Genomic DNA, 24857 nt, shown 5'->3' with positions numbered 1-24857 from the left:
TTACAAGAACTAAGCTGAAAAGCCCCTAACCACCGAGCCTCCAACCAATTGCATAGCAACCCATAAACTGTTTAAAGTCACCAATCAGTCCCCAGACTAATCTCTCTTCCCTGAAATTCCCCTCACCTGGCTTAAAAGGAGCCTGTGGGCTTCTCTCAGGGTCACCATGTGCCACCCCAACATGTTGGAATGAATAAAGCACTCTTGTTTTATTGCATACGTGACTGCTGGTCTTTTCTTGGGGGCTTCTCTCAAACCCTAACAGGGCCTGCTTGCTGAACATTAGTCGTCACCTGCCGTATACCCCTGTGGCCCTCTGCAATAATGGGACCAAACCTCTGAAATTGTAAGCCACCCCCAATTAAATGTTTTCCTTCATAAAGAGTTGCTGTGCTCGTTTTTTTTTAAGCCCCTCGAGCCACATGAGTGGCCACGCCCCTCCCCCCAAGGACCTCTAACTGCCAGGTTCCATCCACAGAACATTCTAACTGCCCTAACTGCTGGGCCCTGCCCCCACTCTACAGAGTGAAAAGTTCAGCCTCTAGATAAGTGAATTCCCTCCAGTCTCCACCATGGAAAGCTCAACCCTGAAAAGTTCCGCCCACTTCCCAAGAAGCTCTATTTAAACCCTGTATCCTGTTCAGTTTGCTGCTGTTTCTTGCCTGAGCAGAGGCAGCCACCCTCCTGGGTTGTTTGCTTCCCCACCCCACCCCCCACCATCGCCTAATAAATCTCTTGTGTGAGGTTTGCTGTGTGGTGTGACTTTGTGGTACTCCTTGGTTCCTGGCTGACAATATCCTTCCATCTGAGCTGTGATGCTCAGATGTTGTCAAGACTCAAACTGGCTCTCCTGGTGCCTGTATTTTCCCTCACGGTCTAAGCTGCACTGGGACCCTATCCCTCATCTCTGGTCCACCGGCAACACACACACCTGCCGACTCACCGATTGCTCAGCAACCCACCCACCAGCAATAATTAGGTGAGTCGTGTGTGTGTGTGTGTGTGTGTGTGTGTGTGTGTGTGTGTGTGTGTGTGTGTGTGTCGTGTAAGTGCTTCCCCAAGTCTGAGGAAGTGACCGTTGAGTATCCGCACCCCTCTGTTACTCTTGGAGGTAGAGGTTCCCTCAGTCACGGTTTTTAAGGCTACAGCTGGCCCTCTTCACCTGAGCCCATCCCAACACCCTTGGAGCTGCAATCCTACAGTTTCCTTAAGCCTAACCGGGCTACTGAGTCCCTTCCTGCCCTCTTCTCTCACTTTACCCCCGGGGCTGTCTATAATCTCTCAGCTCCTTTAGGCCCCTGTGGCTTTTGTGACCCCATTCCCTGACCCTTTCCTGTGGATGAGAGACGACTCCTCCTAGAGTTCTGCTTTTGTTCCTGCCTTCTTGCCTCTACTAAAGCCCTGGCATCAGGCATCAAGTCTCTCTACTGGCTTAGCCCTGCTGAGCCCCTAACCCGGGTTGAGTGTGGTGATAACCCACTGAATGGCTTGGTCTTTGTTCGGTCCTCCCTGAGTCCTGGGGTCACCCATGACTCCTGGCTGCAGAGATATTTTCCTTTTCTCTCATCCGTGGGAACCGGTCCTCCATACTCTCTCATCCCCCCTTGGGATGCCTCTCAGAAAACCTCCAGCCTCTACACCTGACACCCAACATTTATTTCACTTTTGAAATCAAATTTGGTATTGGACCTCTTCGATAATCAATCCAAGGGGACACCTAAGATGTTAATATTACTTAGGACCTTTACAAACACTGTGAGTGATTTGGGAAATGTAAAGAGATCCCCAATCCCTATTTCTCAGCCCCAAGCCCTGTCCTTTTTTTTTTTTTTTTTTTTTTTTTTTTTGGTCTAGTCTGTCTCTGTCTCTCTCTCTCTTTCTCTCTCTCTGTCACACACACACTCTGTCTCTGTCTCTGTCTCTGTCTCTGTCTCTCTCTCTCTCTCTCTCTCTCTCTCTCTCTCTGCAAATGCCCTGCCTTTTAAGTTATCATAGATAGATGGATCTGTAAGTTTGTTGCAAAGTGAGAGCCTGGAGCTATACCTAGCGGGAGGAGGAGAAAGCAAAGGACTAGGCCAGCTGCAACATGCACACACCCTGCACACACAATTCCCTGGCTGGTGCTCCTCTCAACTCCCTCCTGCAGCATCCTTCATCCACAGTCAGGACGCGAAAATTTTCCTATCTCTAAGCCTTCTTTGTCTTCAGCTCACTAGATTCAGCTTTGCAGGGATTCAGGTGTCTCTTAGGTGTGAGTGGCATTAGATTGTTGTTGGTTTTTTTATTTTTATTTTTTATTTTTTGGTTTTTTTTTTTTTTGTTGTTTGGTTTGGTTTGGTTTTGGTTTTTAGTTTTTCAAGACAGAGTTTCTCTGTGGCTCTGGAGGCTGTCCTGGAACTAGCTCCTGTAGACCAGGCTGGTCTTGAACTCACAAAGATCCGCTTGCCTCTGCCTCCCGAGTGTTGGGGTTAAAGGCGTGCGCCACCATACCTGGCTAGACTGTTGTTTTATGCTGTCCCACTTGGATTAAAATCTGGCTGTAGAGTTAGGATGTGGCTCCCCCTCCTCTAGACCCAAAAGCGATTGTTTAAAAGTTTCTTCTAAAATCTCTGTCCCACATCAGGCAAGCCACCTGCTGTGTGACAGAGAAAGGAAAGCAAAACAAAACAAAGAGACAGACTATTCCCAGTGGGGACAATTGCTACTCATTGCATACTCTTTTGGACTTGGTTTCACTCTCTAAAACTTTTAGCTAATGCCGGGCGGTGGTGGTGCATGCCTTTAATCCCAGCACTCAGGAGGCAGAGGCTGGCAGATCTCTGTAAATTCGAGGCTGGGTTGGACCAACAGCCTCCAAAACAATACAGAGAAATCCTGTCTCGTAAAAACAAACAAAAAACACTTTTTGCTAAGATGTAAATCTTACCTCAAGATTTGTAAAGTATTATGAAAACTTCCTGTTCCTTGATATCTGTAAGCATATTGGTTATGATTAAAGCCGTGTAAAATCAGTAACAAAAAGGTTAAAACACACAGCACCAGGATTGATAGCTAAAAACCTATACATAGGTTAGGTAATTTTAAAGGAAACTTGCTGCCACCTTAGCTGCTGTCCCCCCACTGGGATGAGGATTGTAGGGAAAGGGGGCCAGCCAAAGAAACACACCCTGAACAGAGCCAAAGAAACACACTTTGGCCCTGCAACCAGAACCAACCAAATGCACCCTGACCCTGAAACCAGTGCCAAAGAAATACACTTTATCCCTGGAATCAGAGCCAGTGAAAGAAATACACCCTGGCCCTAAAACTAGAGCCAAAAGACTAAAAAGGACCAGAGAAAGAAACACACTTTGGCCCTGAAACCAGAGCCAAATCTGACTCTAACCCTGTGCAGAAAACTAACCAATCCTGGAGCAGGAGCTCTAGCTAATCTGAGCTCAGTATTGAAATCTGACCAATCCCTACCCTGGAAGCCCTATATAAACCCTGTGTCTGTTCAGCTTGTGTCTGTTTGCGCTACCCAGCTATCCTCTGCCATCTGGCTAGAGGGCAGCCATTCTCCTGGCTTCTTCCCTCCTAATAAAACCCTTGGATGAGCTTTGGGTGAAGATCTTCTTTTGTGGCAACACCAGAGCAGAGATGACCCTGGGCAGAGCAGAGCGAGCAGGGCTGTAACATTTTTGCAGCGGAAACCTTCCCCTGGCAGAGCGGAGTTGTTACACTCAGCTCTCCACTCTCCCGGGAGCAGAGCTGAACTGTAGCAACTCGGAAACCCTCTCCTGCGGAGCAAAACTGCTACACTGGGCAAACATCCCCAGCTGGAAGACCCTCTCCTGCCAGAACAGAGCTGATACATTTGGGAAGCCTTTCCCTGAGGCAGGGCTGTAAGCTGCTCTGCTTACTGAGGCCTGTGTTAGTCCTTGGCCCCCCCCCCCCGAGCTCCAGGATACCTTTCCATCTGAGCTGTTTAACACTTAGTAGTATTCTGTGCCTCCCAAGTGCCAGAATACCTGTCCCACCTGATCCGCCCAAAATGCCTACAAGGATAGCCCACATGGCCGACATCCATCTTTCCTAGGTTTGCAAAGGATGGACTTTGCCATGTCACCTCACTCCCATCTTAATGAAAGTGACCACATGACATAAGTCATCCAAGGAAAAACAACTCCTCCTAGCAGCTGTGAGGCCCAAACCAGACGATTCTTCCAATACTTTCAATCACTAACAAGCCTGGACCCACGGTCCCTTCTCTTCCTCTCCAGCCTCTCTAGTTTCCCTTCCTCCCTTCTCAGCAACAGGCTGCACACCCAGTCATGGCTGAGGCTGTCCCTGACCAGGACTCTGGATGGCATTACAATGCCCAAGGTAGCATCCTTGATAGAGATCTGATTGTAACTTACCTCCTGGCTGTCCACCCTTAAAGAGGTAAATTATGAAAAAAAAAATCAAGAGGTCACCCAGGACAGACATGATAACCCATCTTAATTCCTAGACTGCCTCACAGAGGCCCTCTTACAATACAGCAATCTGGATCCCGAGACGCCAGATGGAAAACAACTCCCAGAATTTCCTTGACATTAGGACCAAACTTAAATGTCTAGAGAAAGGACCACTGACTCCACAGGCAAGAGTCTTAGCTGTGGCCTTTAAGGCGTACCATTGGAGAGATGAAAAAGCCCCAAAACAAAAATACCTGATACTAACAAAGGCCTTTTGTGAAATCACAAGTTGGAGACCAGGCCTGGGTTGGTTGGTTCACATGCAAATTGCACACTGCAGGATGCTGGCGTGCGTGTGTGCGTGCGTGCATGCGTGCATGTGTTGAGTTTACTCTCCCTAGAAGCATAGTCTCCTAGGTAAGTGAGGCTCTAAATGCAAAACCATCAGATCAGCCCGGCGTTACTGGAGCATGCCTTTAATCCCAGCACTGGGGAAGCAGAGGCAGGCGGATCTCTGTGAGTTCCAGACCAGCCTGGTCTACAAGAGCTAGTTCCAGGACAGCCTCCAAAGCCACAGAGAAACCCTGTCTCGAAAACAAACAAACAAACAAAAACAAACCATCAGATCATCAAACTAAACACACATGCTCGGTACTGGCATCCTGTTGTGGATGGCTGACTACAAAACCAGAAGAGCCCATGGGCTCCCAATGCACTTTTCTGACAACCCAGGCGAGTGTGGCTTGGGCAAAACAGCCCTGGGTATCCCCTGAGTATAACGCCAGTATTGCTCTATGCTGTGTGTCCCCAGAGCCCGCCAAAGCCTCAGGGAGCCAGGCCAAAGAGGACTAAAGCATGGCTCCACACAGACAGTGTGAGCTCAGTCTCTGCAAGTGTAGTGAGCTGCAGGGAAATGGGGCAGGAAGCAGTCTGCGATGGCAGGACAGAAAGCAGTGATCTCCAGACCCCGCCTCCACCTCATGCTGGAGGGCTTCTGTCTGTCAGCGTTCAAGCAGCGCTCAGACCTCCATGCCTTGTACGCTGGGGCCTCCGTTCCCTACTTATTCAGATATTTATTTTGTTAATTTGAACTCCGTTATTAGGTGATGTCCCAGACCAACATAGGTCCAGCGTCCATGGTCCAGACCACTAAATACTCCTAGAGCTATGACATAAGCAGACTAAGGACTGTGAAGTCAGCATTTACAAAGGGCTTTTAGGGACAGAGCATGGTCCTGGTTGCAGAAGACCAACTGACTTCCACAACTGGAGTCAGAAGGAGGGACTCAGAAAAAACGGTCAGGACAAAAGTGACTTCATTCAAACCAGCTCACTTGGTCTATCACAGTGAAGCGTCACGGCACTGACACGGCCAGGATTCTTATTGCATTCCAATCGTTTGACCTCTACATTTTAATTGTTTTTGTCTTTTGAGACGGGGTCTTGCTATAGAGCCCTGACTGTCCTAGAACTGACTATGTACACCAAGCTGGTCTTGAACTCACAGAGATCTAACAAAGGGCATTCGAGTTCCAGCCTCGATGCCCTCTCGGGGTCCAGCTTAGGGGGTTTGCAACAGGCGGATTGATCTAAAATGATCTGAGAGCCACATTTCTCTCATCCTTCTTCATTCTTCAATAAAAGGGGGGAGGTGTCTTCTATCCCACAAGGCTTCCAGTTATATACCCAATGCAGATGCAATTAGCAGTTATGACAAGAGCAGGGATATCGGGCAGATAAAATCTTGAGAAAGGTGAGCGCCTTTCTCAGGGGGCCATAACTGGCAACAAGAGGTAAAGTTAGATGGAGTAAGGGGCTTATTATCAATAAGAGAGGAGAAAGAATGTTAGTGTATAATACTGCATTTATGTGATTAGTTAACCTAGAAGTCTGTAATTGATAAACGTAAAACGAGGAAGAAATAGTAGAAGTTTACAGTTGATAAATGTAAAAAAAAAAAAAAAAAGGAAGAAACTCTGTATGCATTGGGTTTCCCTTTCCCTTTCGGTAGCTGGAAACTGCATCGCGTAAACCATGGAAAGAAAAATGGGCCCTTAATCCACATCAGCAATTTTTGCCAATTGCTAGAGAATCCTCTCAACACTAGATCAAATAAAGAAGCTAGTTGAGGGGCATGGTGACATGGCTCAGAGGTTAAGAGCACTTGGCTGTTCTTCCAGAGGTCCTGAGTTCAGTTCCCAGAAACCACATGGTGGCTGACAACCATCTGCAGTGAGATCTGGTGCCCTCTTCTGGCCTGAAGGACACATGCAGTACAGAACAATGTATATATAATAAATAAATGAATCTTTGGGGGGGGAAGAAGAAGCTACGTGAGATCTAGAGGCTGCAGCTTCCAGCCCAGCGGAGGGGCTGTTGGTACCACTGATGCCCTGGTGAAAAGAGATTCCCTTCTCTGGGGCTGGCTAAGCAATCCGATGCTTGCTCTTGAGTCTGAGGAGTAAAGGCACAGTTTCCCTAGATTAAGGCCATTAAGACCTTGTATCGGTAGCACTGAGGTGAGAGAGAATATTGATAGCTTGTTAAGGCAGAACGGGGGCCAGTAGGCTGCACTCTCCTGAGTTGGCTGCCCAGCCCTGCTTGCTAGTCTTCTGGAGCTCTGAATGCTCTTTTTGCAAGGCTGATTTCCTTGTCCTGTGTCCTGCCACAAGAGATAATTGTTGGGAGCTAGCCTCTAATACTTTCACACCAGGGCCCCACGGTGTTGGGGAAGGTTATCCAGTTTATCGGTACAAGAGGGAGTTGTGCCCAGTAATTGATTAATTCACTGCTGGGGTTTTTTTTTGGGGGGGATGGATCCCCCACTATGGAAAAGGGGGATGACAGTGGCTATTCAGAAGGCAGGTATCCCCCAAGACTTTGCAAGTGGGGATCTTTTCCAGTGGAATTCTGATGTAAGTATGTCTCCTGTAGGACCTTGTGGACCACAGCAGAGATTCCCCCTTCCTCTGCCTCCTGATTGCTGTTACTAAAGGTGGATACCACCAGCCAGGCGATGGTGGCGCACGCCTTTAATCCCAGCACTCGGGAGGCAGAGGCAGGCGGATCTCTGTGTGTTCGAGGCCAGCCTGGTCTACAGAGCGAGTTCCAGGACAGGCTCCAAAGCAATACAGAGAAGCCCTGTCTCGAAAAACAAACAAAAACATTTTACAGGGAAGAGTATTAGGGAAAACAGACCAGGAAGGTCTATTAAGTCTAGCTAGATCCATGCAGGTAAATGCACAAGATTGGATTGGCTGCCATTAATGCTGGTGGTTTTAAGTCACCACCTCCCAGGATTTGGAGGGAGAGAGGCCCATGGGAGCAGATGGAAAGATGTAGAGGCCCCTGAACTAAATTAGACAGTAAGAATGGAAAAGCAACCCCTAGACCCTGAGTCATGATAACATACCCTCTGCAATACAGTGCTGGAGCTCCCCATCTCCGGCACCAAGCCAGAGGATGAATGCATGAACCTCTGCTAGAGGTTCAAGACTGACCACATGTGATACCACCTTTGTCCTGCAGGGGGAGCCAGGCATGCCAAAACTGTTTCGAGCTCTGGCCTGGGTCTACACTAATTAGGTAGGGTTGGAGACCCAGAGCCTGGATTTTTTAAATAAATAGGGATTCTCCTTGCCTCTGTTTCTTCGTACTCCAGGAAGCACGACTCCCCAGCTATGTCTCCACCGCCCCGGAAGTGGGGAGTCGGTAGGCTCTGCCATCCAGCAGTGTGGTGGTGGCTCTTTTTTTTTTTAAAGATTTATTTATTTATTACATATACACCAGATTGAATTGTAGATGGTTGTCAGCCACCATGTGGTTGCTGGGAATTGAACTCAAGACCTCTGGAAGAGCAGTCAGTGCTCTTAACCTCTGAGCCATCTCTCTTGGAATCTCAGTTTCCACATCAGTGGGAACCAGCAGTCTTCTGCCTCTCCAGGCCTGAGCCGGCTTTTCACGGGAACTGTGTGAACAGGTACAGGGTCACTGCAGGAGTGAGGCTGACCCCACGAGGGTACTGTGTCCGGGCACAGAAGCTCGCCTCTGTACGGGTGAGACCGTCTCCAGTGTACACCGATGGGCACCTCCCTAGGAGCGGGAACAACACCCTGCCTGTACTATGTGTAAGCACAGGGTCATCCTTTTGGGGATGACAGGTCCCTGAATACAGTGAGTGTGAGCACAGGGTCATCCTTGTGGTACGACAGGTCCCCTGCATGCAGTGAGTGTGAGCACAGGGTCATCCTTACAATGGAGGAGCCGATCGTGTACAGGCACAGGGCCACCCGGGATGGTATCTAGACAGTGTGGGTCTGTGGTGCAAACAGAAGCACTGGCCACCTCACTGGTTCAAACTTTCCCAGGACCTCCCTCCCCCTCCCTGCCTCTACCCAGGCACAGGCAGTCGTCAGCGGAGAGGTGAACCTTTCCTGGGTTCATTCACATGAGGAAGGAACGGAACGTAATGACCACATCAGCTCAGCCACTTCAAGAGGCAAAAAAAACGGGAGCATGGGAGAGCTGTGTAGATGGGGCCTCGGGAGACAGAATGGCGGTGGGCAACCCCGAAAACCTGCTTACAACAGCAAGAGTGTCAGCCCTGCAGCCCAGTGAATCGCGCCCCCCCGGCCTCGGGGCTCAGGATCCCCTTTTAGAACCAACACCAGAGCTAAGGTGTCTCAAGCACAGCCCACCTCCTCAGGAGCAGCTCCTTCCTGGGTCACAGACTCCACAGAGCAGACATTTGCTCAGGCCATTTGCATGGGAAGCAACATGAGTCAGAAGGCAAGGCGTGCGGGTGTGGGATTCATGCTGGTCTGTCGAAGGAAAACTCAGGAGACACTTTAAGAATGAATTCAGCCTTTTGGGCTGCTGGTACCCGGTTTTGAGAACTGAAGTACCTTCCCTACGCCCGGGGCACTTTTATTTTTCTCTGTATTTGGACTTTTAGCCAGCTGACTGCCACATGCTCAGAACAACTTGAAGGAGGCCTCCAAAAATGACGACAATGCCAAGTGCAAAGTCTGGATTCATAGGTACCGCAATTTTTTCCGGGTTTCCTGAAACAAGTAATTGCATAGGCCTTTGTCTTCTTGGGAAAGTCCCAAACAAAGTTCACATAGAGGGACAAAAGGATGGATTAGGCTAGGTGCTAGCTCTCCAGAACTAGACCAGGTGTCACCCAGTGGGTGGTTAGGGCTAGTTGCTGTCACTGTGGAGGCCAGGCCATCAGGATACCGCCTACAAAGACACAACACCCTGGAGAGGGGATGAGTGTTGGAGGGGACCATCCTCCCTCCATCCCTATGGCTCCCTCCTCCCGGTGGCCCAGGGCCTCAGTTAAATGCTCTGCTTTGTGCAGTGGGGGAAGCAGCAGCCTCTCAGCTCACAGCTTCTCTGTGGGACCGGCTCAGGGTCCACACCCGCTTAACCTCTCTTCTGCCTTCTTTCTGGGCCTGACAGTGTAAGTCCTGGGGAGTCAGCAGGGTCAGCTAGGGCTGCCAGCAGGGGGTAGCAACAGCTCTTCAGGATCCTAGGGGAGAGCAGCTGTGTCTGGCTGCGGGTCAGTTGCCTACTTGAGCAAACAAGGGAGACACCCTGGCTCCTGCCAGCCTGCCCTAATGTCTACCTGCACTGTACGAACGACATGATCGTCCTCTGGGCAGAGCTGCATAGGGCTGGCCTCTTGCTACAGGGCCTGGCCAGAGGCTCTTCCAGGTCAGAGCCTGCTGTTATGGTGGAAGTTTCACCCCAGCCCCTCCCCCACATCTCTTTCCAAACCCTGCTACATCTCAAAAAGCCTGCCCAATGATGAGCCCTCCCACAGTGATGCTCAAGACCACTCCCACAGGGTATTTAAACTGTCAGACTCAGGTATTCCCTGTCCCATCTTCTCTCTGAGGAACTGGAAGGCCACCCAGGAGCATTGTATCCATTAAACGTGGGCTTTTTCTAATTTGGTTTGATTTGGTCTGATTTGAATTTTTGCATTGGCCGAGAGGCTTATTTGGGGTATAGAAACTTGTCACCTGCCAAGGGTCACCATGCCCAGGAGAATACCTACCACCTGCTCTGGAATGAGAGCCACAGCAGATGTCTGTGAGTAGAGCCCCCTGGGGCCGGCCTATTTGTGGCCTCCTAACATAAGCTTGTCCTCAATCATGTCCAGAGATCTGGACATCCAGCAACAAAGAGCCCCATGAGCTAAAGGCCCAGACATCTGGGGTGATCTGTGCTGTGGCTGGAGCTGGGTTGGAAAGGACAGAACTTGGGGACAGGAAAAGGCTCGGGGGACTCACCAGCCTGTAGATGTTGTCTGTAGGGGCCTGGCTCCAGGGTGAAGACCCCCATGCTGGCAGAGGTTCCATGTTCCTGATCAAGACACTGCAGGCCAGGAGCCCCATGGGCCTGGACCTCACACACCCTTCTATGCCCATTGGCAAAAAAGTGAAAACAAAATAGAAATGCATTGCAGAGCCCTCAGGAAAGAACTTGGATGTTGAATGGGGTCTCGGGGTTGGTACAGGACACACTAAGACACCAAATTCTCAGCACAAAGAAAATGTATTACCCCTGGAGGGACAAGCCAGGGTGGAGGGAAATGATGCCTCTATGGGACAAGAACACAAGTCACCCCAGGATCAGTTTAATGAGGGGGGGGGGAGTCTGTGTTAGGATGAGTTGGTAAGTTTTGATTGGACAGGTTGGTCGGTGTGGCCAAATTACGTATTTTGATTGCTGGACATTGGGCCCTGAAGTTTTAGTCAGGCATAAGAAAATGGTTAAATAAGGAAATAGATCCTGGTGGCTAGTTTTATGTTTCAGCGAAGGAAGGGAAAGGTCCACGCTGGGGCCTGTTAGAGTCCTTCGGATGCCCTGTTGGGAAGTCTCCCACATGAGTGTCCCCTCAGTCTGCAGTTGTCCAGCGGGGAGGAAAAACCACTGATCAATTTTACGGTCAGGCGGTGTCCAGCCTAGAAGCTAGAATTCTGGATACTTCCAGAGTCAGACTGGCCAAACCGAGCAGCCCAGGAACAGCTGCTATTCCGGCAGGAGCTCCTGGCAGGCCAGTGCCACAAGACCAGAGCCTCAACCACAGAGGCAGTCCAGGGGAACACCAGCAAATTCCCATCTGGACCGTTGCAGTCCTTATATGCACCCTTGGAAGTGTATCTGTCTTCCAGGTCACTGCAAAGACAAAACCTGCCTTGGTGTTCACCTTAAAAGCCCCCTGCCACAGCCCTCATTCAGGAACAGTGATGGCGGCACCGTGATGACCAGGGATTTTAGCATCCAAGAGCAGGGCAAGGGACCAAGCACCTGCAGCCCCTCCCTGCTGATAAGGATGTTTGTGCAATAGAGATGAAGTTAGGGTGGGAGTGTTGGGGCTGGGCACAGTGGTATCAGTAGTGCCAGCTGGGGCAACTTGCCCATCAGTCCGGACAGAACCCCCAAGTGCTGGATCTCCCTGCAGGGGCACTGTGCCGTTCCCCTACCCGCCCCCCCCCCCGCCCCCGCAATCCCTTGCCTTTCTCCCTTGCCACCAAGCTGTTTCTTCTGTCTTCACAGACACCCTCTCGGAAGAAAGCCCTTGACTGTGAAGGCCCAGCCCTTGGAGCCTCCGAAGCTCCCAGAAGCTTCCATGGGACAGGATCAGAATCTGTGTAGCGGCCAGCCCTGATGACACCCAGCTCCCTGCAGTGTTCTAGCCCCTCAGGGACACTGCAACAGCTTCCTCAGGCTCTAAGTATGCCCTGCTCCCGAGACTCCCAGCCAGCCCAGAATAGGCCAGGCCAACCCCAACCCTCTGTCCTTCCTACGTCCTGAAGTCAAGTTTGTGGGTGCTGCCTCACAGAACCAGGGCTACACCAGAGTGGACATGAATCCAGTGGTGGTGTTAGGAGAGTCTTGTTTGGGTGTGCGATTTTTTTTTTTCGTTTTCCTTTTCTCTGCCTTTTTCCCTATTTTAAAATAAATGTTTATCACTGTTAGAGAGAGATTATGTGGTGTGTGTGTGTTTGCGTATGCACACGTGAGCATGTGCCACAGCACACACGCAGCCGTCACAGACAACGTGCAGGAGTCGGTTCTCACCTGACACCATGTGGGTCCCAGGGATTAAACTCAGGTCACCAGTGTCACAGCAGAGTGTCTTTACCCACGAAGTCACCTCACCAGCCCCTCCCCCACCGTGCCATCTCCCGGCCCCCAGCCTCACCCCTTTCCCTTTATTTGTGATAGAATAAAGCTGGGAGATAGATGCCTCAGGCTGGAAACAAAGCAACCCCTCCTAGAGGAAGAAGGGGGCTTTGGGGGCCAGGAAAATAAAGGAAATCTAACTGGCCTAGGAAGATCCTAAAAAAAAAAAGTTTCCATGGCCCCTTCCCAAGATTATAAAAGCAGTAGCAATTACTGGGGAGAGGAGGCCTGCTGGCCAGCCAAGATGCTTAGAGGTAAGAGCACAGAGCTCCAAGAGTGTGGCTTTCCCGAGCTGTCACTTGTGGGGTGGGGGTGGAGGGGGTGCGCGGGGGGGGGGTAGGGTGTAGGCTTTTCACTAATGCAGCTGACTTTGAGTTGTTCATGCTCTGTGAGTGATCAAAAAAATGCACTGGTTCTCTAAGCTAGACCTAGGTAATAGTATTTTTTGGGGATGGGGGTGTCTGTCTTGAGTGTCCTATCTGGGGTAACTAGACATTTGTTCACTAATGATGATAGTCAATGCTATAAGGGATCCAATATATTTATTTACCAGAGAGAGAGAGAATCACACAAGCTGGGAGTCAGAAGCGAGGCCGGCTTCCAAAAGAGGAGGTCCTTTTTCCTTTTGCTTCCTTTTATCTCTACCTGTGCTAATTTACTTGTCCCCGCCCTCATGGGCGGATAGCTTTGTGGGGTTCACTCCTACAGTTCTCCTTTTAGTCTAAATAGAAGATTTAAATTTGATACAAACTCAAACATATACAACATATATACATAGAGGGTGATAAATAAGTTATAATCTACTTATATCCTAAGCTAAACATATCCATTCCACCTAAATTCTAAGGCTTACTACAGCCCCACCCCCCCAGCTCCCTACCCTCCCACGGGGCCACCTGGGGACGCCCCAGGGTTGATCAACAAGCAGAAGAAGCGAGGTACCAACAGGTGAGGGCCTTCATGTGGTTTTCACGGGAAAGACCAGACAAGGTCATTCGGCGGGTCTAGACTTGGTTGACTGTACAGCCAATGTTAGCTCTTGGGCTCTGGGGACCGTTGGCCTGGGGCATAAATGGCTCCCAGAGGAGACGAAGGGTAGTATGACTGTAACTAACCTGGCAGAGAGGAAGACTCCGTTTTGTTTCCTCCCAGGTGACTCTCAAGCCTGTTGAAGCAAGGACCCCCAGGGGAGTGGAATTACCCCCCAGAACTCTTAACACTGAGGAAAGAAAGCCTAAAAAGCTTGGACCAGCCCCAGTAGAGAAACTTCTGGAAAGAGACTTCCAGTTTGCCGGGCCAACAGCAACGATGGGGTCTGTGGTAGGTGGGACCGTGACCTGACAGTGACCTGACTGCTTTAAATGCATAACTCCGGCCTCTCTGTTTTAGCCTCCACCTCAGGTCACGAGTACGAAGTTGGGCCTGAAGAAGAGGCTCTCCATCCCTACTCCCAGCGTGGCCATCTGCAGACTCCATCCAGTCTGGTGATTCCTGCCCTTGCCGCTTCCCAGGCAGCGTCTGAGCCTTGTTTGTTTCCTTCCCAAGAGCCTCTGTGCTACCCTCCTCCTGGCACTCAGAGCCCCCCCCCCACCCGCACCCCAGCGTGCCTCTGTAGGCCACACCTCACTCCCCCCGCCCCCAGCATCTCAAAGGCAGCTCCTGCCAGGCCCCACAACAGCAGGGGTGGGGCCTGCAGGGCAAAGGTCTTTTGGGTCCTATTTCACATCTCCCAGGCAAAAGTCACACAGTACACAAGAGAAGGCGGGCTGAAAACCCAACGCTGCGGTGCCCGCCTAAGGTCGCCCCGCCCCTCCAGCCGTCCACCTGAAGGGACCGCACAGTCTTATCCTGCGGCCTCTCTCCGTGCGGATGCTAGCACGGTGCAGGCTGGTCAGGCCTTCTCTGCTTTTTCTCTATTCATTTAGCTGTTTTAAGTTGTCTTCTCGAGGACAGGTGTCCAAACCTGGCTTGTTGGGGCACACAGGCTGTGAGACTCTTAAGTCCAGCAACGCAATGTTTAGTGTTGTTCATCATCGTGATGGGATTTAGAATCACCATGAAAACAAACCTCTAGGCACCTTTGGAAGGAGTTTCTAGATTGAGCTGATTGAGGAGGGAAACCAGACCTCAGGGGCGGTTACTCCCTTGCAGGGTGGGGAGGGGGGGCAGCACCGTTCCACTGGAAAGGGTCTTGGGCTGAGTGATACGAAAGGCAAGCTTCCCATCAGCGTCCATCGCTCTGCTTCCCAAATGCAGATGCGGTGCGACCAGCCGCCTTATGCAACTTACTGATTTCAGTTTTCCCACCGTAATGGATGCTGCTCTCACTCTAGGAGACAAAAGAAACCCTTTCCCCTTAGGTTGTTCCCTGTCCGGTATTTGTCCCAAGTAATGAGAAAAAGTAACTCACGCAGGTGGGGGCTTCAGCTTAGATAGTCTGAGCATAAATGGCAAACTAACTGGTCACTGTTTCCTGAATCCAGGAGCTGGCTCTTGTTGGAAGGGTGAGTGAGGCTCCAGGCTTTAAACCGTGAGAATAAAACCATTGGTGAAACAGGCATCCTATGTGGGCAGCTGGATACAAACAACTAGAGCCTTTGGGTTCCTGCTGCAGCTCTCGTAGATGTGGCTTGAAGGGGCTGGTTCTGGGCATCTCCAGAGCTCTCCACAGCTTCAGACACTATGAACACTGACACGGTGCCACACAGCTTTCCCAGGCCTCCATTGATTCGGGTGGGTGTGAACTCTGCCTCTGGCCAAGCACGCATGCCCTGTCCTGCTGCAGGAGGCTCAGAGGGCTCTGCAAGGCAGTGGTTCTCAGGGTCCTGCTCATGTCCTGCTTTGAAGTTTTAAGCCCACACATTCTGACAACACCAAAACGAGCAGTGCTCAGGCCAACACTGTGCCCAACCCTTAGTGACCACCTCCTCCCTACCTTCCAATAATTTGAATGTCTCTTTTGTTATTAGGTGCTGTCTTAGGGCAACCTGGACCCTGTGTTTGGACACCAGGCCCTAGATGCAGTCAGAACAAAGCCAGGGGCCAGCAGATCAGGGACTTACAGGCATAATATGGGCCTCAGTGGCAGAGGGCTGATCCCTGCAACTTAGATCAGAATGAAGAGTTTAGAAAATGAGACATCAATCAAGCCTGGTCCACGTGATTTTTCTTAAGCTTACACCAGGGGCATCGAGCACATTCTGGATGCCAACAGCACAGAGTCCCCACAAAAGGCCCCCGTGTTGCACTCTAGTGGTCTGTCCCCTTTACTTTGTTGGGAGACTCTGTTGAACACAGACCAGGTAGGTCAGCAGCTGCTGTGGAGTTAAGACTCAGGAAGGCTGCACTGGGCCAAGCTGCATCTGTGCATGCACTTAAAAGTCGGTATGATTCTTCGGTGGACAGGTCCCTCTGTGTTACTGGCTCTCTTCTTGACGATCGCCAGGTTCCAGTGTCGTCTTTGTGAGACATCGATGCAGGCTCCTTCTGCAGTCTAATTACAATCCATAGGTATCATAGCAAACGGCAGGCACTTGTACGGCCTGCCCATCTCTTCCTCCTGACTCAGCTTCCTTAACCACCAGCATCAACACGCAAGCTCTTCTGCTTGTTCCGTGGGCTAGGGAGCGGGTGAGCAGCAAATTATATGGGATAAAGAAGATAGACAGGCACTCGGGAGGCAGAGGCAGGCAGATCTCTGTGAGTTCGAGAGGTCAGCCTGGTCTACAGAGCAAGTTCCAGGACAGCCTCCAAAGCTACCTGTCTCAAAAAAAAAAAAGATAGACAGGCACATGAAAGGCAAGAAAATATGGATGACAAAGAGAGAAGGTAGGTGGATGACAGACAGAGATGAGAAAGGCAGACGTGGAGACTGTGGTTGTTTGAAGGAGGGTGGTCCCATAGGCTCCTGCTTTAGAAGAGTCGGGCCCCAGTTAGTGGAACATAGGGAAGGATTAGAGGTGGTGCCTTGTTGAAGGAAGTGTGTCTCTGGAGGTGGGCTTTAAAAGCCTGCATCAAGATCTCTCTCTGTATCTCTCTCTCTGTGTCTGTCTGTCTCTGTGTGTGTGTGTGTCTCTCTCTCTTGCTTGTGGATGAGAATATAAAGTTCTCAGAGACTCCTCCATGCCTGTCTTCTCCCTGTCATGAAGATAACAGACTAGCCCTCTGAAACTGTGAGCAAGCCCTCAGTCAATGCTTCCTTTCATTAGTGTCCTTTCACAACAACAGAACGTAATTAAGACAGAGATGAAATGACAGATACACAGAGCTGCTACATTGTAGCATCAATGAGACGGCCCACCCCTGTGGGAAATACTTCAAGGAGGAAGGGTGTGTTTCAGCTCACCGGTTCAGCAGTGTCCATGATGGCTGGCTCTGTTGTTTCTGTGATGTGACAGAGCATCCCGCCTCCCAGCCACCAGGGAGCAGGGAGGAGATACTGGCACTCATTTTCTTCCATCTTGGTGTACCCCATGGGTTGGTTGCACCCGTGCCGAGGATGGGAATCTCCCCTCAGCAAACCCTCTCTGGAGATGCTCCACAGGTGCACCCTGAATGTGTCTTACTGACCTCGAAGGACCCTCTGGACTCAATCAAGCTGGCAATCAAGGTTGACCACTGTGCACCTCAGAATGAGCAGTGACACTAAGCTCTGTAAATGCACATAGTTACTTGGAACCGATGCCAGGGCTTCGGCAAGGAGACAAGCAGAGACCGGGGCATGTCACTTGGCTCGACGTGAAAGGTCCAAAGACTCCTGTTGGTACACCAGGGCTGGAAAAGTATGGCAGTGAAGGAATCAAAGCCACTGAGCAAGATCGCATCAGTGAGGGTGACTGCACCTCCTGCCGGCGGATGCCCCTCACCAATGACCGCATGACACAGGGACAGAGTCACCGTGGAGTAGCTGCCATCACAGTCACAGGACAGACAAATGTCTGATGAGATACAAGATGTCTACATAGAGACGGGGAATGTAACAAAAATATTTATTTCTTCTAACAAGTAGGGGAAATAAGAACAAATAAAGACGTAATTCAGAAAATTGTTCTGAGGACAGGAGAATGGCTCAGTCGTTAAGCATTTGCCCCACAAGCGTAAGAACATGAGTTCTTGAACCTAAGTTCATCCCCAGAACCCACTTAAGAGGTTTGGCGTAGTGCTGTCTCCTCCCAGCACTGAGAAGACAGAGACAAGGGCTCAGTAGTAGACTAGTCTAGCTGAATTGGTGAGCCCCAAACTGGCTCAAGATGCACACATGGGGCCGGGCGTTGGTGGCACACGCCTTTAATCCCAGCACTTGGGAGGCAGAGGCAGGCGGATCTCTGTGAGTTCGAGACCAGCCTGGACTACCAAGCGAGTTCCAGGACAGCCTCCAAAGCCACAGAGAAACCCTGTCTCAAAAAAAAAAAAAAGATGCACACATGGGCACATGTACGTGCGCACGCGCATACACACACACACACACACACACACACACACACGAGAAGAAAAGAACTGAAAATCATCCTGTCCCAGCCTGGAGGCCCACAGAAGTAATCACAGTTACTTGAGAGGCTGAGGTAGAGAGGATCGAGTCTAAGGCTTGCCCAAGATACAGGCTGAGTCCAGAATGGGTCCTGACAGCGGCATAGGACTCTGCCTCAAAATAAAAGTGAAAATATAGCTGGGAACATAGCTCAGTCCCCCCAAAATAAACGAATCCCCTAATGCCTGGTTCACATGTCACTAGGTGCACCCCAGTTCCAGGATGCAGAGCTCCACCAGCTCACCAGACAACCAGGCCCGGGCTTAACATATCCGGGACTGGCAGAAGCTGTTCTGAGCTGACTGGAAGAACTGGGCAGTAGGGTCGGTGGTAGCTGTTATTGACATCAGAGGTTTTTGGCTCACCACCTCCAGGGGATTTGGATGAAGGGGCACGTGGGAACAGATGGGAAAAGGTAGAGGCCCCCAAACCTCACTTAACAGTAAGAATGGCAAAGCAACTCCTTGACTCTGAGCTAAAACCACATCTCTGCTGCTGTACGGCCCTGGAGCAGCCCAGGGCAGCAGTCACGCTCCGCAGGCATATGGAAGTCTCCCACTAGGGCCTCCTAGGTGTCCGGTCACACAGAATCCACAAGGTTGAAAGCTGTCTCTTCCTCGGCTGCAGGATGCCCAACCTCGGTAACTGGATACTTGACAGTGTCATCTTGTCCCTGCCCCTGCCAGAGAAACCCAGGGTGAAATCCAACCTCTCAGGCACCAAGCCGGGGGTGGGGGGCTGCATCCTGAGGGACCTCCTCTTCCCACCCAAACACCTGTAGCGATGATACCTGCAAAGGCTCACGTTCCCGGGCCACCAGTCCTGTAACACAAAGACATCGGGTCACGAGAGAAGCTGGAGCAAGGCAGATGGGTACACAGCAATGGAGAACCCACATTCTGGGCTTCCAGCTGTGCGGTCTACCCCCCAGAGTCTGACCTTCTCTAAGAGGAGAAGTGGGCTTTGGACGTGTGTCGAGACCCACAGGAGGCCCACCAGGTGGAAGAGCAGGTCTGCCCACCTTCCTGGAGGTCAAAGTCAGCCCACTCACTTACTTCACAGAGTTAAGGTTCGCTACTCCCATGAGCAGGGAATGAGGATGGGCTGCCTGACCCACCTCAGAGCCTAGCCACCTACCCGGGGGATGGGGGGGGGACCACCCAGGGGTATGCTTCCTCACTGACAAGAGTGTGGCCTCTTTGTCCCTCTGTGTCTTTTTTGCTTCCCTGAACCCAGGGAAGGGCCCACAGCTTCCCAGGCCTGAGTTGGTCTGCAAGCAGGCCTCTGGTGCCCACCTCAGCACAGCAAGGCTGAGACAGAGGAAGAGGACTGAACAATGAGAGAAAAGAAAGAGGAAGGGAGGGAGAAGATGGGGGAGGGAAGAGGGAAGGAGGGCCCCCAAAGCGGCCCACCTGACAGCTGGGTTCTGGGGAAAGCCTCCACCCTGCTAGCCATTGTGTAAAGGGAGACCCAACCCCTGCAGGGACCCTTGGGATCCCTCTGGGGTCCTGCGCCCTGACGGGATGGGATGCTCACTGGCTTGCAGTAGTTTCCTTCCAAAGTAGATGCAGGCTGTTAGGACAGCCAAAACCAAAGGGATGGACAAAATGGTGTAGAATTGCCCGGAGAAGGAGCAGGTGACATCTGTACTGCTGGTCCCCTGTTCGGCTTCTTTCTGAAACCATGCATTGCACCTAGGAGAGAGCAGCCAAGGGACTCGGTGGGAGACCTAGGCCGTGGGGACAAGTCAGCAGACCGGGCCCTGTGGCAGGGGGACCCAAGGTCCATACAGCTCAGAGACACTCAGGTGGTCAACAGCTCTGAGATAGGACTGAGGTCTGTCACAGCCTCCGAGCCCTTCGTGGGGAGACAGAGGAAAAGGGAGAAATAAGACAAAAGGGAAGAGAAACAAAGGACCAGGACAGAAATAACAGCAGAGAGCAAGGAACGGAGGGAGGGAGGGGGAGGGAGGGGGAGGGAGGGAGGGAGGAAGGAGGGGGAGGGAGAGGAGGGAAGGAGGAAGGGAGGGAGGGAAGGGGGAGGGAGGGGGAGGGAGGGGGAGGGAGGGAGGAGAAGGAGGGAGGGGGAGGGAGGGAGGGGAGAGGAGGGGGAGGGAGGGAGGGGAGAGGAGGGAGGGGGGAGGGAGGGAGGGAGAAGAGGGAGGGAGGGGGGAGAGGAGGGAGGGAGGGGAGGGAGAGGAGGGAGGGAGGGAAGGAGAAGAGGGAGGGAGGGAAGGAGGGAGGGAGAGAGGGAGAAGAGGGAGGGAGGGAGGAGGGAGAGAGGGAGGGAGGGAAGGAAAAGAGGGAGGGAAGGAGAGAGAAGAGGGAAGGAAGGAGGGAGGGAAGGAGAGGAGGGAGGGAGGGGAGGGAGAGGAGGGAGGGAGGGAAGGAAGGAGGGAGAGGAGGGAGGGGGGAGAGGAGGGAGGGGAGAGGAGGGAGGGGGAGGGAGGGAGGGAGGGAGGGGGGAGGGAGAAGAGGGAAGGAGGGAGGGAGGGGGAGAGGAGGGAGGGAGGGAGGGAGGGAGGGAGGGAGGGAGGGGGCTGATGTGGCAAAGCTGGGCACTGAACCGACAGCAGTGACAAGACATGAGGACAGAAGGATGGGCCCCTGCGCCCTCCTTCCCTAGGGAGGCCACACCTGACCACCCAAAGAAGCACAGCAGCCCTCAGAGACCCCGAGTTCTCAGGTTAGCTATAGGGTGTGGGACGCACATTTAAAGGGGTCCTGGCTCAGGTGGAGAAGGGACCTCACCTGAGGTCACCACTGTGGTGATTTGAATGAAAACGGCCCCCACAGGCTCATAGCGGCACTATCGGGAGGCGTGGCCTCCTTGGAGTGGGTGTGGCTTTGTGGGAGGAATTGTGTCCCTGGGGTGGGCTTTGAGGTTTCAGATGCTCAAGCCAGGCCCAGTGTCACTCTCTCTCCCTGCTGCTGCCTGCTGGTCCAGATGTAGGACTCTCAGATACCCCTCCAGCACCATGTCTGCCTGCTCACCACCATGCTTCCCGCCATGACGATAATGGACTAAACCTCTGAACTGTAAGCGGGGTCCCAGTTAAATGTTTTCCTTCGTAAGAGCTGCTGTGGTCACAGTGTGTCTTCCCAGCAATAGAAACCCTAACTAAGAAATCATGCCCACATCCACGACCCCTACCTGGGAGCCACACTGATAGGGTGGGAACTGGCCACAGCCTGTGGCCTCCTGCCTAAGGCCCCAATGATCTCTGGGAGCTCAGCCCCCCCCCCCCGTGTTGCTGTTCGAGGTCAGCCTACCAAGGGCCAACTCTGCTGGCACAGGGCACTCATCTCCCTGGAGAACAGAAAGTTCCTTCCCCAGAGTACAGGGCACCTACTTGGTCCAGGGCAGACATTCCTCCTGATTTCCTCCAGATGAGAAGGTTCCTGTCAGGCAGTCAACACATACAGTGTCCTGGCTGTGATTACCTGCGGATCAGAGAGAGACCACAGAAAACACTGGGCTCAGGTTTGCCAGGAGCTGGGCTTCCCTGGGGGAGGAGCCTGGGATCGGTCTGTTCCGGAGCCTTCTAAGGCATGATGTTCTGTGGCTGGTAGAGGGAGCGGTGGTGGGAGATGACACCCGGAGGACGCGTGAGGGGGGCTGGGTAGTTGTAGGACGTCCTGGACGAGGAAAGGGCCTCGTGTTAAGAATCTGGGGCTCCTGGTCCTTCACCCCATAAGCCCTTTCGGGTGTCCCGGCCAGATTCCGGATAGGAAGGAAAGACTGGCCTCACACTTAACATCTGGTTAAGCAGTGAGGTTGGCCTAGGTTACCCTACAAGTCAGGCTCCTTGCAGGGCATCTGAGATGAGGCTGGATAGCTGAGGTTAGACCAGAAGTGGGAGCCACTGGTGCTGCTCCAGCCCCCTTCCCTCCACTGCCCTCTGTCTTCTTCCTGACTCTCACCAAAAAGGCTTTTCTCTGCCCTCTCCTGCCTGCCCTTGCCCTGCCTTCCCCTGTTTCGCCTTCCCCTGCCCTCTCCTGCCTGCCCCTGCTCTCCCCTTCTCCTGACCTCTCCTGCCTGCCCCTGCTCCACCTGCCCCTGCCCCGCCTTCCCCTGCCCTCTCCCGCCCTCAGTGACTTTGTTCTGCCTCTTCCCTCAGCCTCCCCAATCTTCTGCTGCCCCACCCTCCCTTCAGCTGTCAGCGGACACCCCTCTCCCCCCTCTTGCCACCAGGACTTGTCTCAGGTGGGCGGCCTGCGGGTGGCCAAGGTTCCCACACCTTCCCGAGATCCCTGAGTCGGAGGGTTTCTGAACACCAGGCAGCAGGGGCACTGGGACCAAAAAAAAACAAAAACAAAAACGGACCCGGAGGAGGAGCCCACAGTCGTCCAGCGTCCAGCTCACCTCTCTTGAGTACCCTCTGTCCCAGAGGGCAGGCGGTGTGCGGCAGGCACGTGGAACAGTGGTCCCCCTCCTGGGTCTCACAGAAATAGCCTGGGATGCAGCGGCACACCGTGTCCTCCCGGCTGGAGCACTCCTGCCAGGTCACTAGGCCCATGTCTGCCGTCAGAGACAGAGCGGTGAGAGCGCCCACCCTCCAGCCGTCCCAGCGCACCACGGCCCGCCTTCCGCACAGCCCGCCTCCTCAGGAGCTCCTACCTGGGTCACAGACTCCGCAGGACAGGCATTCGCTCAGGCCGTTTGCATGGGCAGTGTATGTCTGCGGGGGGGCAGGGGGCACACACTGTGCCTGTCCGCTCACTGCAGGCTTGCTTCACATGGTAACCTGCGGCCAGGACCCACAGTTCCTCAGTGGGGGCGGGGAGGGGCGGGGCGGGGGGGCGGGGCGGGGGCGGGGGCGCTACCTGCAGAAGCCTACCCTGCACCCTCACCCGGAACTCCAGCGGCTATGGCACCAACCAAGACAAAGGCCCCATCTGCCTCCTGTGTGCCCTCTGTGGGCAATCCCGAAGTTTGCAGTGTGGGACCTCCTGATTCACCTGGGACTGTCTCTGGCCATAGCCCTGTTTTATGTCTCAGCCTCTGATTATGCTGGGCCTGCCCTGTGGCCCAGGTCCACCCCCACAGTGAAACAGCAAAGGTCCCGGAAGCTGAGGAATATAGGTTGCCAGCGGCTATCCGTGGACTGAACCCTGTACAGCCTGGGTCTGCTGGGTCATCGGGCTGAGAACCCAGAGGCCAAGAGACTCAGGGCAGGAGCTTCCAGGTGCCCGGCGCTGGCTCCTAGAGCTGTGCCTACCTGGGTTGCACATGGGGCAGCACTCGCCCCCCACAGAATACTCTTCCTCTCTGCACAGGGGCTGGACAGAGATACACTGCAGGAAGTTCAAAAGGAAGACACGCAAGACCTGGGAGAGGGGATGAGTGTTGGAGGGGACCATCCTCCCTCCATCCCTATGGCTCCCTCCTCCCGGTGGCCCAGGGCCTCAGTTAAATGCTCTGCTTTGTGCAGTGGGGGAAGCAGCAGCCTCTCAGCTCACAGCTTCTCTGTGGGACCGGCTCAGGGTCCACACCCGCTTAACCTCTCTTCTGCCTTCTTTCTGGGCCTGACAGTGTAAGACCTGGGGAGTCAGCTAGGGCTGGACTCAGAGGCTGCCAGCAGGGGGTAGCAACAGCTCTTCAGGATCCTAGGGGAGAGCAGCTATGTCTGGCTGCCCGTCAGTTGCCTAATTGAGCAAATAAGGGAGACACCCTGGCTCCTGCCAGCCTGCCCTAATGTCTACCTGCACTGTACGAACGACATGATCGTCCTCTGGGCAGAGCTGCATAGGGCTGGCCTCTTGCTACAGGGCCTGGCCAGAGGCTCTTCCAGGCTAGGGCCTGCCAAGGGTCACCATGCCCAGGAGAATACCTACCACCTGCTCTGGAATGAGAGCCACAGCAGATGTCTGTGAGTAGAGCCCCCTGGGGCCGGCCTACCTGTAGCCTCCCAACATAAGCTTGTCCTCAATCATATCCAGAGATCTGGACATCCAGCAACAAAGAGCCCCATGAGCTAAAGGTCCAGACATCTGGGGTGATCTGTGCTGTGGCTGGAGCTTGGTTGGAAAGGACAGAACTTGGGGACAGGAAAAGGCTCGGGGGACTCACCAGCCTGTAGGTGTTGTCTGTAGGGGCCTGGCTCCAGGATGAAGACCCCCATCCTGGTAGAGGTTCCATGCTCCTGATCAAGACACTGCAGGCCAGGAGCTCCATGGGCCTGGACCTCACACACCCTTCTCAGCCCATCGGCAAAAAGTGAAACTAAAAGAGATTTGAGTTCTGTAGTGCACTAAGTAGATGGGGGGGGGGGAGTGGAGGGGGGAGGAGAGTACAGGAACATGAGCTAGTTCCTGTTTGCACACTCCCAGACTGTATAAACACCCTGTGGAAGTTAAACGTCAGTCTCCCAGGGAACCTCAAATACCTGGCTTGAGTTTTCTGACAGACAGACAGACTGACGTAGGAACCTGAGCCTCAGACAACTGGGAGCTTTATGTATGGGCCCATCTCCCAACACAGCCCACTGACAGGACCCTCCTCCCCCAGGAGCTTCTAGTCACTTTCCAACTCACCGTGTCAGAGATATTCCCCCACCACCACTTGCCACGGCCCGGTTCTTCAGCCTTTACACTTATGCGTACGGGCGGGGGAGCCTAGCAACCGGAGACAACCTTTATCCTCGAAGGGTGAAGCAAGACTCCTTATCGTCCTGGAGCAGCCTTGGG

The 24857-nt window shown here is 52.9% G+C and overlaps 1 protein-coding gene and 1 long non-coding RNA gene across 2 annotated transcripts; one reads left to right on the top strand and one right to left on the bottom strand.

The window, feature by feature from the left end:
• Positions 1-749: 749 nt before the first annotated feature.
• Positions 750-12441, top strand: LOC121135805. The gene is made up of 2 exons (XR_005872925.1): positions 750-979; positions 12012-12441. It is a non-coding gene; the product is annotated as an uncharacterized LOC121135805 (long non-coding RNA).
• A 3349-nt stretch (positions 12442-15790) lies between these two features.
• On the bottom strand, positions 15791-24857 carry Tnfrsf14 (TNF receptor superfamily member 14). Its single transcript, XM_040734998.1, is given in 10 exon segments — positions 15791-18847; positions 18959-18990; positions 19705-19862; positions 21521-21611; positions 22534-22689; positions 22789-22858; positions 22860-22915; positions 23390-23498; positions 24241-24393; positions 24705-24857. Coding segments are annotated over 9 exon segments (876 nt in total). The 5' UTR covers positions 24346-24393; positions 24705-24857; the 3' UTR covers positions 15791-18748.

Source organism: Mesocricetus auratus, unplaced genomic scaffold, assembly GCF_017639785.1.
Source record: "Mesocricetus auratus isolate SY011 unplaced genomic scaffold, BCM_Maur_2.0 Super-Scaffold_100042, whole genome shotgun sequence".
NCBI lineage: Eukaryota > Metazoa > Chordata > Mammalia > Rodentia > Cricetidae > Mesocricetus > Mesocricetus auratus.
Note: the sequence above shows the minus strand (reverse complement) of the source record. Positions and strands in the feature narration are given on the sequence as shown.